Below are 17,644 nucleotides of genomic sequence, written 5' to 3'. Positions count from 1 at the left end.
ACAAACTTGAAGAAAAACAGCGACTTATTCAGATACCCGTAAATGTTTGAAGACATTAGCATAAAAATCTGATGGTTTATGTTAAGTAGATCATTGTTACCCGGTGATCCGACGCTTTATCTTATCAAGCATTGTTGTTGGTCATTAACTAATAAAACGGTGACAACTGCTTCATTGTGTCAATAGAGATGTCTGAGGAGGCTTTTGTGTTCTGCTGCTTTACTGCTTCAATAATTTATGAGCCATATCAGAGCAGAGACGGGAGGTTTATAGAGACGAGTGATTTATTGGTGTGAAAAGCTGCAGCTGAAGAATAGGAAGCTGTCATCTCCAGCCTGTGAGAGCAAACAGCTGCTTTGTGAGTTTACGCTCAGAGCACAATAAGAGGTTCGGCGTGTGATCTGTGAACAAGTGCAGCTGAAAGGCTGTCATGTTTGAACTAGAACAACAAAATCCCAGCTGAAGGAAATGTTAAAGACAGAATTAGAACTTTTGTTACATGCATTTATTCTGTCAGCTGCAGACGCGTTTTAGCAGCACGACTGTTTTTGCATTCTCGTCGTCGAGCTTCTGGAAAACCAGATCTGGTTAATTATCAGGAAACCCTGTGAAACTTTTACCCCAACCTCCCTCACTCTTAACTCTTCTCCTGAGACAGAGCCTCGGGTCTAAATGCTTAGTCCTGATTTTTTTTTTTATATATATTTTTTGCATATTTTAAACGATTGTTAAAAGTCAAATGCCAGCGCCATCAGACTCCACTGTGGTTAGACTACTTACCTGAGATAAACCACATGAGCAGAAGAGTCTTTTTATGGAAGTAAATAAAGATGCTACAACATGCCAGTGTGCTAATCATTACTAAAGTTGCAAAGTTGGATAAAATGCTCACATTATAGTCATTCTGAAGACATCAGATGTGGATCTGATTTAGGATCACATATGAGAGTCATTTGTTCTGTTTAGCTTGTCAAAGGTGGGTAGTCTTGTGGTTGATTGATGATTTTTTATAATATTCTTACTACTATTCCCATCCTAGGCCTACTTTTGAACAAGGAAAAAAAAGCCCCCCAAATGTTTTTTGCATTTTTCTATAAAAATTCAAAACACGTTTTTGTGGCCCGTGAGGACTTAGCTTGACACAATGCAAAAACTGACTTCTAATAAAGTAGAAAAAAGTCATTTTTAGACATTTATCCTATTTTTAATCTAGAAAGAAAAACATTCTTCTCTAGAAAAATTACATAATTTAAAATATGGCAAATATTCTTAAATATGATCAAAATGTTCTTGTTTTGAATTAAAAACAGTCTGCCTTTGGGGTAAGTAAAAGTTGCTTGCTAGAATTCTTAAAACTAGCAAAATATTCTGAATTCAGAGGTCTAAAAATGAGAATTTTTTTCGGTGCAGTTTTGGTCCTTGTCCTGAAATGTTTGGACACCCGTGTCTTAGAGGCTCCATTTAAATGTCCTGTTGGAGAGAAACAAAACAAGTTACCATCAATCTCTGTTTCCTTACAAATTAAAGCGTTTGTTTGTTCATGTCGGTTCAGTTACCATTCACTCAGTTCAATAAAAATTATAATTGTTGGTATTTTTTAATTCACATTTATACAAGTTTTCTTTGTTTCCAGGAGGAACAGCGTCCAGGCAGCGTGGTTTCCGGGGGTGTATTCGCTCTCTGCAGCTGAATGGCGTCACTCTGGACCTGGAGGAAAGGGCCAAGATCACACCCGGGGTTCGACCCGGCTGCCCGGGTCACTGCAGCAGCTACGGGTCACTGTGTCAAAACCAGGGACGCTGTGTGGAGAAACCCAACAGCTTCCACTGTGACTGCAGCTCGTCCGCCTACACTGGAGTCTTCTGCCAGACAGGTACACACACACACACACACACACACACACACACACACACACACACACACACACACACACACTGGATGTTAAAATGTTGTATTGTTCTTTATTTAAATATTATGATTTTAATTTCCCAGAAGCTCGTGTTCTCTCAACTATTGATGTTTGAATAAACACAACTGTCCAATAAGGACTCCAAGCAGTTTTTTACAGATGGTGGAAGTGATGGAAAAGTCGTTAAAAACACTCAACTCTTCCTTTCCTGGTTTAAAAAAGGTTTGTTTTGCTTTATTGGAGATAATGCAACAAACTTCACCACCTTCTTCAAGACATCTCTCCTTTCTAAAACAAACAGTTACCTTGTATGGCAGACTTTTCCCATCAGAAGATAAAATACAGCATGAATGTGACTCTTTAAAGCAAAGCAGCATCTTACTCTTGTGAAGAGGACTTAAAAAAATTTTGGACATTGTAGGAATTGTTTCTCCTGAATAAAGGGCTGGAAGACTTTGAGGATCCAAGAGCCTTTTTAATTTAGCTTTTTATTATTTGGAGAAATCATGGATCTTAATAATCTCACTGTATTCTTATTATTGTATTTAAATAGTAAGAAAAAACACGTAATATCACCTATCTGATTCCATACCATTGGGAAGTGATTGACTATTTGGAGAGAAAAAAATTAGCATTTATTCTAATTTTAAATTGGAGTAAAATCCAAGTGGAACAAAACTACACATGTGAGAACTTTTATATTTTTCTTAAATGCAAACTAATCATGAATGTCATTTACATTTTCTTCTTGAACTTTCATCACAAAGTGTCCTAAATGGGCACCAGTAGCTCAGGAGGAAGAGGTAGGGTAGTATTCAGAGGGTTCATGGATTGATCCCAGTTCCCTAAGGAAAATGCTGCTGAGGGCAAGACGGAGAGACCGGCGTTTTTGTGTGAATGGATGAATGATTCACTGTAGTGTAAAGCATTCTGGAGTCCTCTGACCCAGAAAGGCGTTGTACAAGTGCAGGTCATTTATCACTATTTATCATATTTATGTTGGGATTTCTTTGCAAACCCTTCCCAAAGATGGATGCCAGTCCTCCCACCTATTGACTCTCAGAACCTGAACCCAGCGAGGTTCCAGACACCGGCGATAAATCCGATAACCATGAGAGGTATTCTTTTGTAGCGATTTGGGTGTTTCCACATGCAAGAAAATCCAAGAACCCTCTGAACCGTTTAGAAACATTTAGGAAACTCCAATGCAGCAGTAGCAGCCCAGCAAGATCCTGGGTTTTTCCCCTTTTGTCATCCATCTGGAAGGACTTGGTATCCGTTCAACATAAACATTTTGATGCAAATTACTTCTTGTGACACGTTGAAGTCACTGAGTGAGTCTGATGATAAAGTGAGCAATGATGTGTCATTACTTTATGTTTATTAGTTCAGTCATATCTGAGAGGTTCCTCTTAACCCTCCTCCCACCTCATCTTCCACTTTGTTTTCCTCTGAGTCACACCGACGCTGTTCGTGTTAAACATTTCACAAGGTTCTTGTTGGAAAAACAAAGCAGGAGCAGTAGAATAAAACTCAACAAATAGCAGGTTCTGCCTCTTCTTGGTGTCTAAACATTAAACTTGAATCACTTGTGAGAATCTCGTCTGTCCTCAGAGGTGTCGGCCAGTTTTAAGTCTGGGACATCCATCGTGTACGTCTTCAAGGAGCCATATGAGCTGAGCAGAAACCGCAGCGATCTACCCTCCTCCATCTACTCTGACACCATCATCGGGGGAGAAAATGTTTCACTGAGCTTCAGGACGACGCAAAGTCCAGCTCTGCTGCTCTTCATCAGGTCTCACTACAGAGGGTACCTGGCTCTGCTCATCAACCAGCACGGTGAGGACAACGGGCTTTTATTTTGAAAAAATCCCAATGTGTACTAGTGTTTTGTCTCCCTGGACTTATTCTTATTCACTTACATCTTCAAAATGTGGGCTCTACCCACAACCTTAGGCCACGTGTTTACTGGTGTTGTCACGGAGGCCATGTGCTGCAGGAGTTAGTCTGTTGGGCTGCTAACAGGTCGGGTTCCTGCTGAATGAGTCGGCTGAAAAACTTGTTTTCAGTGTGAAAAATGTTGTAATATCGGCTTCTCGGGGTCGTGGGAGTCACATTGTAGTCAGATTTTCAGGATCCAGGAGTCTAATAGAAGTGGTACTTTGCAGCTCGATTAGCTGTAAATGGATTTTTTCTGCCTTTAATGACTCGGAGGAAGCTGGTAGAAAGCAGAACATTAAGGTTCTGTGCTGACTTCTTAAGATGAAACACCCAATTAGATTCCCAGGAGCTTACGATTGTTTGCCCTTAGATAGCAACGTGTGTTTTAACTCTTGACTGCAGATAAACCTCCTCCTGAACCCAACAGAACCACTGAAGGACTCTTTATTTTTAATTATTACAGCTACAGCAGGTAGATGGAAGACTTCAATAAGTACCTGAAATTCTCAACAAACAGTTAGTGAGTAGTATTTGCTCTGGACTTTACCTGAACAAAGATTACACCTGATTTCTAAAAAGTGCTTTTAATTTTCTGTTCTCAAGGCTTTACTCGAATCTGCACTTTATTTGTTTGATTGTGAGATTCAAAGCAAATGTTTTTGCAACGGAGAAATCCTCAATTACAATAATACAAGATTTTATCCTTGTGTTACAGAAAACCTAATGAAATCACAATCAGCAGAAGATAAACCCTGTTTTACACTTTATTTTGAAGCTAAAGACTTTTATCTAACCATGTCTCTTTGGTGTTTTTATGTGCATGAAGATGAGCTGGAGTTGAGATACGAACTGGACAGCAGCATAGAAGCTGAAGTGTTGAGGAGCAGCGTAAGGGGCTTGGCCAACGGACATTTACATACCGTTACCGTCAGAAAAAGGATGGACTCTGTGTCTGTGCAGGTAAAACCACTTCAGTAGATCTTTCCTTGTGAACCAGGGGTCATGTTAGAAATTACAGATCAAGTCTGAGCCAGGGTTTTGAGAATGTTGCTTCTTCGTCTTCGTCTTCGTCTTCGTCTTCCTCCGCTTATCCGGGTCCGGGTCGCGGGGGCAGCATCCCAATTAGGGAGCTCCAGGCCGTCCTCTCCCCGGCCTTGTCCACCAGCTCCTCCGGCAGGACCCCAAGGCGTTCCCGGACCAGATTGGAGATGTAACCTCTCCAACGTGTCCTGGGTCGACCCGGGGGCCTTCTGCCGGCAGGACATGCCCGAAACACCTCCCCGGGGAGGCGTCCAGGAGGCATCCTGACCAGATGCCCAAACCACCTCAACTGGCTCCTTTCGATCCGGAGGAGCAGCGGTTCTACTCAGAGTCCCTTCCGAATGTCCGAGCTCCTCACCCTATCTCTAAGGCTGAGCCCGGCCACCCTACGGAGGAAACTCATTTCGGCCGCTTGTATCCGCGATCTCGTTCTTTCGGTCATTACCCAAAGCTCATGACCATAGGTGAGGATTGGGACGTAGATCGACCGGTAAATCGAGAGCCTGGCTTTCTGGCTCAGCTCCCTCTTCCCCACGACAGATCGGCTCAGCGTCCGCATCACTGCAGACGCCGAACCAATCCGCCTGTCGATCTCCCGATCCCTCCTACCCTCACTCGTGAACAAGACCCCGAGATACTTAAACTCCTCCACTTGAGGTAGGACCTCTCCCCCGACCCGGAGGTGGCAAGCCACCCTTTTCCGGTCGAGAACCATGGTCTCAGATTTGGAGGTGCTGATCCTCATCCCAGCCGCTTCACATTCGGCCGCGAACCTACCCAGCAAGAGCTGAAGGTCAGAGCTGGATGAAGCTAGGAGGACCACATCATCCGCAAAAAGCAGAGACGAGATTCTCCTGCCACCAAACTCGACACACTCCACACCACGGCTGCGTCTAGAAATTCTGTCCATAAAAGTGATGAACAGAACCGGTGACAAAGGGCAGCCCTGGCGGAGTCCAACCCTCACTGGGAACAGGTCCGACTTACTACCGGCTATGCGGACCAAACTCACGCTCCTCTGGTAAAGGGACTGAATGGCCCTTAACAGAAAGCCACCCACCCCATACTCCCTGGAGCGTCCCCCACAGGGTGCCCCTGGGGACACTGTCATAAGCCTTCTCCAAATCCACAAAGCACATGTGGATTGGTTGGGCAAACTCCCATGCCCCCTCCATCACCCTTGCAAGGGTATAGAGCTGGTCCACAGTTCCACGGCCAGGACGAAAACCACATTGCTCCTCCTCTATCTGAGATTCAACTATCGATCGGACCCTCCTCTCCAGTACCTTGGCGTAGACCTTTCCAGGGAGGCTGAGGAGTGTGATCCCCCTATAGTTGGAACACACCCTCAGGTCACCTTTCTTAAAGATGGGGACCACCACCCCGGTCTGCCACTCCCTAGGAACTGCCCCCGATGACCACGCAATGTTGTAGAGACGTGTCAACCATGACAGCCCTACAACATCCATTTGAGAATGTTGCATTCGAGGTATTCCACAAGGTTCACCTTTAGGACTTAGCTCTTTTTCTCGTGCTTTATTAGGCTACCTGAAAGTTGTACACATGTTCAGAAAACCCTCTATGCAGATTATGATGATGATTTCTACTATAGATTTCACAACAGGCTGCTCAGTTCTTGAACAGGTTAGGGTAGGCTTTCTTACAATCATGTAAAAAACAGTAACACCTGGTTCACATCAGAAGTGCCGTGGAAAGAAGAACGCTTCTATTCGGCGCCCTTGTTAAAGTACGGTCTCGGTCACATCAGCTACGAAGTGCAATGAAGACTCATGCCGTGCAGCACTATTTTTGCTCTATTTTTTTCATGAGCTGCGTCTATTCTGGCAGGAAGTCAAACCAAAACAGAAGAGGCAGGCCAGTAAATGTAACTAAATAAAGAAATATTTCAAAATAAAACATTGTGTTTGATAAATGTGATAATTTTTGTGTATCTAAACAGACTAGAGAGATGAAAATGAACAAACACACACACACACTCCTGCGGAGAAGCGTAGTGTTTCCATATTTTTAAATGCAGTTTTAGAGCATAAGATGTATTTCATAAATGTGAATACAAATGAATATGTTTATTTCAAATGTAAATATACAACAGTTGTACACTACCGTTAACACTAGTTATTTACTTACCCACTTAGAAAGGAACAGGTCTACAAAACAGCAGCACGATCAGTGCAGTTTGTGATATCAACAAGCAGGGCAAACTGGTCACACACACACACACACACACACACACACACACACACACACACACACACACACACAGCAAGGGCACGGGAGGTGGGGTGGAGGGGTTTAGAAAACAGTAGGGGTGAGCAAAAGCGCTCATTGACAATTCTCGCCTGATGTGAACAGGAGATAAGCGGGCAAATTTCGTGAGCGATCCACTTCGTGGAGCTTCAGAGCTGATGTATCCTGGTGTAATGCCGATGTGAGTTTAAATACTGGAGCATTGGTTTAAAATTTCTTTTTACAATTTAGGATCATGTATATTCCTATACAATGTGTTACATTTGAAGTCGGCACATTTCAAGGTGAAATCAAAGCTAATCAACAGTATCAAACACTCAAGATGGTTTTCCAAGATTGCTACTTGGAGCAACTCCGACCGACCGCTGTTCCTAAGGGCACGGTTCTGTATTTTCCCTCTACTTTCTCCCCAGTTTTTAGTCCCTGCTCCGTTGATGTACCTGGCAAGGCTGAGTCGGGCTGGCATCGTGATTCTGGCTGCTGAATGGCTAGGGGCGGAGTCACTGGGTGCTCTGGAGTTTTTTGCCTTCTCTTTCACTGCCTGCAGCCATTCCTTGGTTCAGAGTCTGACGAAAAGCCATAAAACTGAGCAAAATGTCCAGTAACACCAACAGTTTTCAGCTGAGTTGTTTCTATCGTTCATACAAGTTACCTTACACTGCTTGCTGATCCTCACGTGTTATTTTGTCAGGAGTAAAAAACTGCACGCACACACCTCCACCCCTCGCACCTACTATTCATACTGTTGGTTTGCAGAAACATAAAATGATGCTGATTATGTTGAAAGTTGGGCGACTGTTTTGTGATAACTTTTCTGAATCATTTTGATGACTGAGCGACCGGCTGGAACATGAGTGATGTAACAGTCTGAATTGTGTGTTTTATTTGTTGTAAACTCAACAAAAATCTCCCCATTTAAACAGATTACAGAACATTTGATTCTGACTGACTGGACGGATTAACCCGCCTCCGCCGGCCGATTCCCTTGCTCTGGCCTAAACGATTTTACTCTGCATTTCAACATGCAGATTTATGCGTTCTGCGTTGGCGTATGATACTGTGAAGCCACAGCTGTTGTTGTGTTGCACCAGTTTACTGCTGTGCAGTCAATGTAAACACGTTGATTAACATGAAACTTTTTTAGTCTGCATTTACCAACAGGGTGCATATCTCAAGGGCAGATATGAACACCCCTGTGCGTACTACTTCACAGTATATTTCTGTTCTTAATAAAGCTGTAGTCAGCACTTCTGTGTCACTTCAGCCAGATGCAGCCGGACAGCAAAACACAATGAAATATGAAGCAACCTTATCATGTCTGGACTTGGACTGAACCTCCTATCTTGTCAACAGCCCCAGATGATAAACAAGGGAAATATATCTAAGCAGCTGCCTGGGTGTCTGTGTAATTATAAACACAGTGAGATAAATAACAAGGTGACCCCGGTGCAGCCTCCAGGTTCACTCTGAAATACGAGCCTCACCTTATCTGTTTATATCATTCTGAATTGTTGTATCTTTAGTTGGGTGCAACTACAAGCGATTGTGGTAAAGTTGTGTCAACAAACTTTCATTTGCATGAAGTATGTTGATTCAAAGCAACTTTTTTGTCTTTTAGCTAAATATTTTTTAGAAGCTTCTTCTGATTTTTCCTGTAGGATGAATTCAGCCTTTATTCTGTTTTTCTCCAGGTTGACAACAATAACAGAGAAGAATTCAACCTAACGTCAGACGGAGAGTTCAGCAGCATGGAGTCTCTCGTTCTGGGCCAAGTGCAGGGTAAGTGAAGAGGCACTACAAGCACAAGCGAGGCCTTTTAAAAAAGCACTCTGACTCATTTACATAACAACTCTCAGGTGTTTGGCCTTGTTCCTCACTCGGTTTAAAAAACTCAAATGTTATCACCAGGACGCGTTATTAATGTTATTTTGGAGGAAAAAGGCATAAAAAGACGTGACAAGATTCCAGTATTTTCTTCAACACTAGTTCATGACTGAGTGCTACTTTTCTTCTGTCATTTTAATTCACCCGAAAGTTTAAAACTGCTGCACAAAAATAACAAACCTTAAGATTATATGTGATATTTAAACCTTCAAATTCCACACAAAGAGAGAAATAGAAATAAAAACATTAATATTCATATATATATATATATATATATATATATATATATATAGGGTATATATGTATATGTATGTATGTACGTATATATATATATATATACAGGTGCTGGCCAGTAAATTAGAATATCATCAAAAGGTTGAAAATATTTCAGTAATTCCATTCAAAACGTGAAACTTGTACATTATATTCATGCAATGCACACAGACCAATGTATTTCCGATGTTTATTACGTTTAATTTTGATATTTATAGGTGACAACCAATGAAAACATCAAATCTGGTATCTCAGAAAATTAGAATATTCTAAAGGCCAATGAAAAAATGTTTGTTTCTCTAATGTTGGCCAACTGAAAAGAATGAACATGAAAAGAATGTGCATGTATAGCACTCAATACTTAGTCGGGGCTCCTTTTGCCTCAATAACTGCAGTAATGCGGCGTGGCATGGACTCGATCAGTCTGTGGCACTGCTCAGGTGTTATGAGAGCCCAGGTTGCTCTGATAGTCGTCTTCAGCTCCTCTGCATTGTTGGGTCTAGCGTATTGCATCCTCCGCTTCACAATACCCCATAGATTTTCTATGGGGTTAAGGTCAGGCGAGTTTGCTGGCCAATCAAGGACAGGGATACCATGGTCCTTGAACCAGGTGCTGGTGGTTTTGGCACTGTGTGCAGGTGCCAAGTCCTGTTGAAAGGTGAAGTCTGCATCCCCATAAAGTTGGTCAGCAGCAGGAAGCATGAAGTGCTCTAAAACTTAGACGGCTGCATTGACCCTGGACCTCAGGAAACAGAGTGGGCCAACACCGGCAGATGACATGGCACCCCACACCATCACTGACGGTGGAAACTTTACACTGGACCTCATGCAACGTGGATTCTGTGCTTCTCCGCTCTTCCTCCAGACTCTGGGTCCTTGATTTCCAAAGGAAATGCAGAACTTGCTTTCATCAGAAAACATAACTTTGGACCACTCAGCATCAGTCCAGTCCTTTTTGTCCTTGGCCCAGGCGAGACGCTTCTTGCGCTGTTTCTTGTTCAAGAGTGGCTTGACACACGGAATGCGACACCTGAATCCCATGTCTTTCATGAGTCTCCTCGTGGTGGTTCTTGAAGCGCTGACTCCAGCTGCAGTCCACTCTTTGTGGATCTCCCCCACAGTTTTTGAATGGGTTTGTCGTCACAATTCTCTGCAGGGTGCGGTTATCCCTAGAGCTTGTACACTTTTTTCTACCACATTTTTTCCGTCCCTTCGCCTGTCTGTTAATGTGCTTGGACACAGAGCTCTGCGAACAGCCAGCTTCTTTAGCAATCACCTTTTGTGTCTTGCCCTCCTTGTGCAAGGTGTCAATGATTGTCTTTTGGACAGCTGTTAAGTCAGAAGTCTTCCCCATGATTGTGGTGCCTTCAAAACAAGACTGAGGGACCTTTTAAAGGCCTTTGCAGGTGTTTTGAGTAAATCAGCTGATTAGAGTGGCAGCAGGTGTCTTCTATATTCAGCCTTTTCAGAATATTCTAATTTTTTGAGATACCAAATTTGGAGTTTTCATTAGTTGTCACTTATGAATATCAAATTTAAATGTAATGAACATTGGAAATACATTGGTCTGTGTGCATTGCATGAATATAATGTACAAGTTTCACGTTTTGAATGGAATTACTGAAATATTTTCAACCTTTTGATGATATTCTAATTTACTGGCCAGCACCTGTATAGGTATATATGTATATTTATACGTATATATGTATGTGTGTATATATGTGTGTGTGTGTGTGTGTGTGTGTGTGTGTGTGTGTGTGTGTGTGTGTGTGTGTGTGTGTGTATATATATATATATATATATATATATATATATATATATACACACATATATATATACATATGTGTATTTATGTATGTATAAATGTATATATATGTATAAATGTATGTATATATATATATATATATATATATATATATATATATATATATATATATACATATATATATATATATACATAGTAACTGCCCTGGCTTGTTAGAGTCGCCGTAGTAACTACCCTGGCTCGTTAGGGTCGCCTTAGTAACTGAAAATGACTCGTTAGGGTCATGGTAGTAACTGCCCTGGCTCGTTAGAGTCATGCATTAACTGCCCTGGCTCGTTAGGGTTGCCTTAGTAACTGAAAATGGCTCGTTAGGGTCACCATAGTAACTGAAAATGGCTCGGTAGGGTCGCCTTAGTAACTGAAAATGACTCGTTAGGGTCACGGTAGTAACTGCCCTGGCTCGTTAGAGTCATCGCATTAACTGCCCTGGCTCGTTAGGGTTGCCTTAGTAACTGAAAATGGCTCGTTAGGGTCACCATAGTAACTGAAAATGGTTCGTTAGGGTCACTGTAGTAATTGCAAATGGCTTGTTAGTATCACCCTGGCAACTCCAAGTGACTCATTAGAGTTGCCACAGTAACTGTCATGGCTCTTTAGGGTCGCCCTCACCTGCCAATGGCCCACGGCCCATTAGGCTTACCATGGTAACTTTAAGTGGCTTGTAACTCACCTAGGTAACTGCTATTGGCTCGTTAGTCACCATAGTAACTGTCATGGCTCATTAATTTCACCAAGGTACCTGTCAGTGGCTCATTAGGGTCCCTATGGTGACTGCAAGACCCCCCCCCCCCCCTCCCCTTTAAAATTGCTCAATGGGTGATTCCTCTTGATAAAAATATGTTAAATAATAACTGGTATTGCCAGGGTAACCTCTCACACTCATCTCTCTTAATCCTTGACTGCAGTTGTCTATAAAAACCATGTTCTCTAATCTCTCGTGCCGGTAATTCAGTCTAGCCTGATTAGGGGTTAGAGTTGGGGTGGACAGGTGAACGCCTCCACAATCTCCAGGATTTAAGCTGACAAACAGACCCCAGTTTGTGAGGCTGACCTGGTTGTCGGCAACACAGGGTTTTATGGTAGTGGCCCATCTCACTTGATATCTGATTGGGCTGGATGTGGCCCCTGATTCAGAATGAGTTCAACACCCCAGCTTTAGATGGACAAGAGCCTGAGAACAGAGACCTGCTGAACCACTTTATGGGATAATGTAGCAAAAATCGCTTCAGCTTGAAACTCTTTTAGTCATAGGAGAAGTGGATGGGGTGAAGGAATATAAATGAGTGAGTTTTCAAAGTAAAATGGTAAATGTTTGTATTTTTATGGGGCCTTCTTAGGGTTCTTCAACCCCCCAAGGCACTTCACAACACAATCAGTCATTCACCTATTCACACACACATTCACACGCTGGTGGGGATGAGCTACGATGTAGCTACAGTTGCCCTGGGGCCTACTGACAGAAGCGAGGCTGCCGAGCGCTGGCGCCATCAGTCCCTCCAATCACCATCAGCAGGAAAGGCGGGTTAAGCGTCTTGCCCAAGGACACAAAAGTATTCAGAAAGTTTGTGCTTTTGTTTCTCATTTGCAAGTCTGTCTACAGCTGATCAGGTTTCATCGTTAAATATGTCAGCAATTATGCTGAGTCGTTTTTTTTTTTTGTTTGTTTGTTTGACAAACTGGCCTTAACTTAAAATAATTCACAGCCCCTTATAGTAAGTAAAATCTTTTTTCAACACACAGTTGATCATCACTCAGTGTTTTTGTGTGTGTTTTAACCCTGTCATGTCAACGTGTGACTCATCATCCCCTCTTGCAAACCAAAAACATCGAAAAGTCAGATCAGGATCAGAAAAACAGCAGCAAAGTGGATTTTCTGTCGTTTCCTCCCCACCTCCTCATCCATCAGTCTAACTAATGGACCCAGAAGGAGAACATGGAGACTGAAAGAGGGAGAGACGTGATGTAGTGAGGAGCGTGTCGCCAGAGAGGAGCTCACAGGCAGCAGGAATGTTTCCTGCTGCTCTCATCTACATGCAGACGTGTTCAGGTGGAAAACCACAGTCAGCTCTCAGTCATCAGCTCAGACAATGATGCAGCTGTTTATGGAGACCACGTCGGCCCTAACAGCTGCTGTGAAGGAGTGGAAGTGACTGATGGAGAGCGTTACAGCAGTAAAAAGAACAGATAAAGGTGGAGAGTGCTAATTAGTCTTATGAAGTGGTGGATGGGGACTTCCGGCTCTTGGAGAGTACAGACGCTTTTTTTCTCCTCTCCCTCCTTCCTCATCCCAAGGCTCTTTGTCCTGTCTGCACGGCACTTTCTGCATTTTTTCTGCAAACTGGAAATGATTAAAAATGGATCTGGTTTGTTGGTCTCTCTCAACGTGACTGACAAAATTTTTTCAACGATGAGAACGGGAGAAGGGGCCCCGGATGCCCCTCTGGGACAGAGCCAGCTGGGCATATCATGGACTCCTGGAAACAGTGGAACATGATCTGCCTCTCTCAACTGTCTGTAGAGGATTCTGAAGATGCCTGGATATTCGTCGTTTTGATGTCGGGATTTCTGCTGTTTGGCCTGAGCGGTTACCGGAAAATTAACAAGCTTTCAAGGAATATTGGCTCAGTCCCGGAGCTCAGGGATGGATTACACCGCGCTGTAAACGCATAAACTCATATAATTGTCGAGATGAGTCGTAAGCTTGGAACTTTGGCTGAGATTCAGGCTCTGGCACAGAAAGTGGATTCCATCAAGGAGAGAGTTGACGGGTCAGCACAGATTGGGATAGATTAATTACGTCATTATTGGATCTAGAGGGGTTGAAGACCAACAGAACTCTTAAGGCAGAGAGGAAATTATCTCTGTCTGGCCACAAAACAATTCTTCTCTGAATCTGGTGCCCCTGAAGCCTGTGAGGCTGAAGTGAAAACTCCCCCTCAGAAAAAATGTGGAATGCTGCCGTCGCTATGGAAACCCTTTCTCCCTATCCCAGCCTGGGCGGGTCTGTGACTGGTGAAGGCCATGGAACTGTATCTAGGAGTCAGTGTGCCCTCTAACCCATTAATCTCCCTCCCCTGTCCAAACGGAGGGGATGAGCGCTGCTCCATGCGGCTGCACGCACTGAAGTGATTTGAGTCCCAACCCTACCTCCCCACCTAGTGGACTTTTATGTTGCGTAATGTCTGAAGTCTGTGATCTGTCTGAGGTGTTTGTTTGGTTTTTTGCATAGCAAAGCTTCCCTCTCTGTTGAGAGTAACTCTGAAGTGCCTTATTTTCCTCCACCTGACTCAATCCTCATATAAACCCTCTGATCTCTATTAAGGTAGCGCAACTAGGGTTGCGAATGACCATAGTCACCAATTCTTGTCATGTGTCTATGCCTATGTATGTATGTCTGATCTCAGAATTGTGTGTACTGAAACTCTAATTTCCCTCTGGGATTAATAAAGTATCTTTGAATTTGAATTGAATTTAAATGAAGCAGGATGTTTGACAGTTTGTCGGCAGTTTTAGTGTTTATGAGCAATAAAAATCTATGTGATGTATTTGCTTAACTTCACTATTAAAACTGGGTCACTCAGCCTGTTTATGTCCTAATAAACTGAACCAAATGGCACAACTGGCTGAGAACAAGCCTCTAATTATTATTTTAAATAATTTCTTCTACAAGCGTTAAAAGACAAAGCTGTGTAGTTACTAGTCCAGATTCAGTTTTCCTTTCTTGGTCTCTGTTAAGATTAGATACCAGTGGCCAGATGGGCAGCAAAAATTTTAGGGTGGCATATCAAATCAGTCCTTGGGGTAAAAATGTGCATCCAATGCATTCACCTCAAATATGAAAAATTAAAAGGTTTCAGAAAAAAAGCATTATTTCTATTTTTATTTTAGCATTTATTGTTTTTGCATTTTAGAACAGTTTAATTTGTCTATTTTTGTCTTTAAAGTATCCAGACTGTTGATGTCTATGCAGCATCAACACATATATGTATTTATTGGCTTTACATTTATGCCTTTTATTAAAGAAAATTAATATATGTATTTTTTATTTTATTTTTTTATGAATGGGATTTATTAAAGTGCATGTGAGAATGGTCTGGCCTGGGGGGGGAATAGGGTGGCCAGCAATATTCCAGGGAGGACCTTGGCCACCCCTTAAAAGCACCTCTTCCTGTAAAAAAAGTTTCCCATTGTTATGTTTTATGCTTTAAGAACAACAAAGTATCTCTTTCATTTATGCATTTAGGATTTTTTTTCTGCCAGATGATATTGCGAGGATGTGATCGGGAGCCTAAGTCGCGCCCATCTACTTCCGCACGACGGGTCCCTGTAAAAAACAAAAAATGAATGCAAGTCGGAGCTAAAAACTCTATTTTCTAATCTCGTTTGTCATGTGCCATGGATTTCACATGATGCCAAGAACGCTCTTATTTTGGAACAGCAAAAGTTATTTTAGGTTTTGTGTGAAAATAAGTCCAGGGCTACAAATGCGCATCCCAGATTGACGTCATGGAACCAGACATGGAGAAAAGCAGAAGAAAAATGGCTGTAAGTTCAGCGAACTTCGAATCCTTCGTCCAGGAGGACCAAACCATAAATCTGGCCATGTGGTAAGTAGCGGCTACGCTAGGGGAGAGGAGATCATGGTACCGTCTAATTTGTAGTCATAGGAATTACGAATTTTTACAACTGATAAATATCAAAGTACGTGACAGGTGTGGTCGAAACACACATCATTACTTTTTATTTTATCTTGTATGCGACAAAGCGGATTAAAAAGAGCTCTTTTGGCCCCGTTGACTTATTAATTCATTCTTCCAGGGACCCCTGAGCCGACTGGAAAGGGAGGAGACTTCGGCTCCCTATTAAACCCATTTCTTTCATTTTTAAATGTTTTTTTTAATCATGAAATCATCTTTGTCTTATTTTTATAAAAAGCAGGAACAGACTTAAACAGTTGTCACCATGTTTTTCTCCTCTAAGACGCTGACGACCTGGATCCGGACCTGGCCCGGCTCGGTTCACTGGGTTTCACCGGCTGTCTGTCGGTGGTCCAGTTTAACTCCATCAGCCCTCTGAAAGCGGCTCTGCTGCACCCTAGCACCAGTCCTGTTGTCATCTCCGGACCTTTGGTCCAGTCCAGCTGTGGTTCTTCAGCTTCAGCCAATCCGTACGCAGCAGAGAACACGCACCACCTGTCAGGTATGGGGGAGGGGCTTAGAGCTGCAGTGTCTGTAACCGGTTGATGGGTTGTCTCTTGGGTGTGGGAGACGTAATTCTGTGGTTTTAACTCGATTGAGGCTTATAGTTATCTGAGAGGGCAGTTGTTTTTTTGTGGGGAGGCACCAGATGGTTGTTGTGACTGTGGAGTGTTGGAAATGGTGGGCCATGTTCTGATGCACTGCCAGCAATATGCAGCAGAGAGGAGGATATAGTTTGGCTGCTTGGGAGCTGCAGGGGTGTCTGTGTTTAGTCTGCAGACCCTGTTGGACGTAACGGACAGGGGCAAGGTGAAGAAGGCATTGCAATCGGTGTACATGGGAGGCTGTAACAGGGTGTGGTTGCTGTGCAGTGGTTGCTATGGCAGCAGTTCACCCTAAGGGCATCCAGCCTGCCTTATCCATTGAAGAAGAAGAGGGGCTTAAACCAGGTGTACACTAAATGACTTTTTCACTTTATTGAGCCAATTTTGCCCTCATCTCGAGAATCTACAAGATCGGGACGAGTTTAGCGCTGAGCCGTGTTGCTACCAGACGAGTGTGAGCAGCCGGGTCACATCCAAGAACTGGGTCGTACAGTGTGAGGACGTGACTAGTGAGACTTGCTCTTTAGTCAGAAGTCGTACAGTTTGAGTTGAATGCTACAAGTGCTTAGCTTTAGGAGGGAAGTGGCTACTAAAGTCAGTGGGTTGTTTAGTTTGAGGCCATGTGGAGGTGAAAATCTGGATTTGACACTTTTTTTAATTAAATTTTAATTATCAAGGAAAAATATAATAAAATTCATTCTTTTTAGTTTTACAGTGTACATAAATATGTTTCTGAAATTGTATTTCCTTCCATTATGAACACCGGGAGATTTTGTGCATTTATGTTTAATTGAACCTTCAAACCTCTGTGAAACATGAGATGTGCCTACATGGTAAATCTAATTTAACACAATTTGTTCATGAAATCTAAACTTTTAACTGCTTAACTGAGGCAGTCAACATGAGATTTTACTAGTTGAAATTTTTTATTTTTTTATTTTGTATTTTTCTGCCTGAAATCATCTCTGCTGCTGGTAAAAACTCCCGTCCTGTTAACGGGAGTTTATGAGAAATGAAATCGTAAATAAACATAGAGGGTAAAAACTGAAGAGGGGAGATATTTTTGAGAGTGGCAGCATCTACTCCCTTCAAATACTAAGAGCATGCTGTAAGTACACCGTCAGTTAGTTTTCATTTTAATTACTGCTGATATAAAATTATCTAATGAAATAAAATAAATATTAAATCATTTGGGTATTTT

General features: G+C 42.5%; 1 protein-coding gene across 1 annotated transcript in view; it reads left to right on the top strand.

Annotated features, from left to right (window-relative positions):
- The window catches only part of LOC107379042 (contactin-associated protein-like 4), a 223,383-nt gene that overhangs the window by 195,919 nt on the left and 9,820 nt on the right, over nucleotides 1-17,644 (top strand). The window contains exons 18-22 of the mRNA XM_070541544.1: nucleotides 1,634-1,873; nucleotides 3,524-3,748; nucleotides 4,677-4,810; nucleotides 8,851-8,938; nucleotides 16,122-16,340. Coding sequence (XP_070397645.1) covers nucleotides 1,634-1,873; nucleotides 3,524-3,748; nucleotides 4,677-4,810; nucleotides 8,851-8,938; nucleotides 16,122-16,340 — 906 coding nt within the window. The remainder of the gene's footprint in view (nucleotides 1-1,633; nucleotides 1,874-3,523; nucleotides 3,749-4,676; nucleotides 4,811-8,850; nucleotides 8,939-16,121; nucleotides 16,341-17,644) is intronic.

The sequence above is a fragment of the Nothobranchius furzeri genome, chromosome 11 (assembly GCF_043380555.1).
Source record: "Nothobranchius furzeri strain GRZ-AD chromosome 11, NfurGRZ-RIMD1, whole genome shotgun sequence".
NCBI classification, from domain to species: domain Eukaryota; kingdom Metazoa; phylum Chordata; class Actinopteri; order Cyprinodontiformes; family Nothobranchiidae; genus Nothobranchius; species Nothobranchius furzeri.
This window is presented reverse-complemented; position numbering and strand designations above follow the sequence as displayed.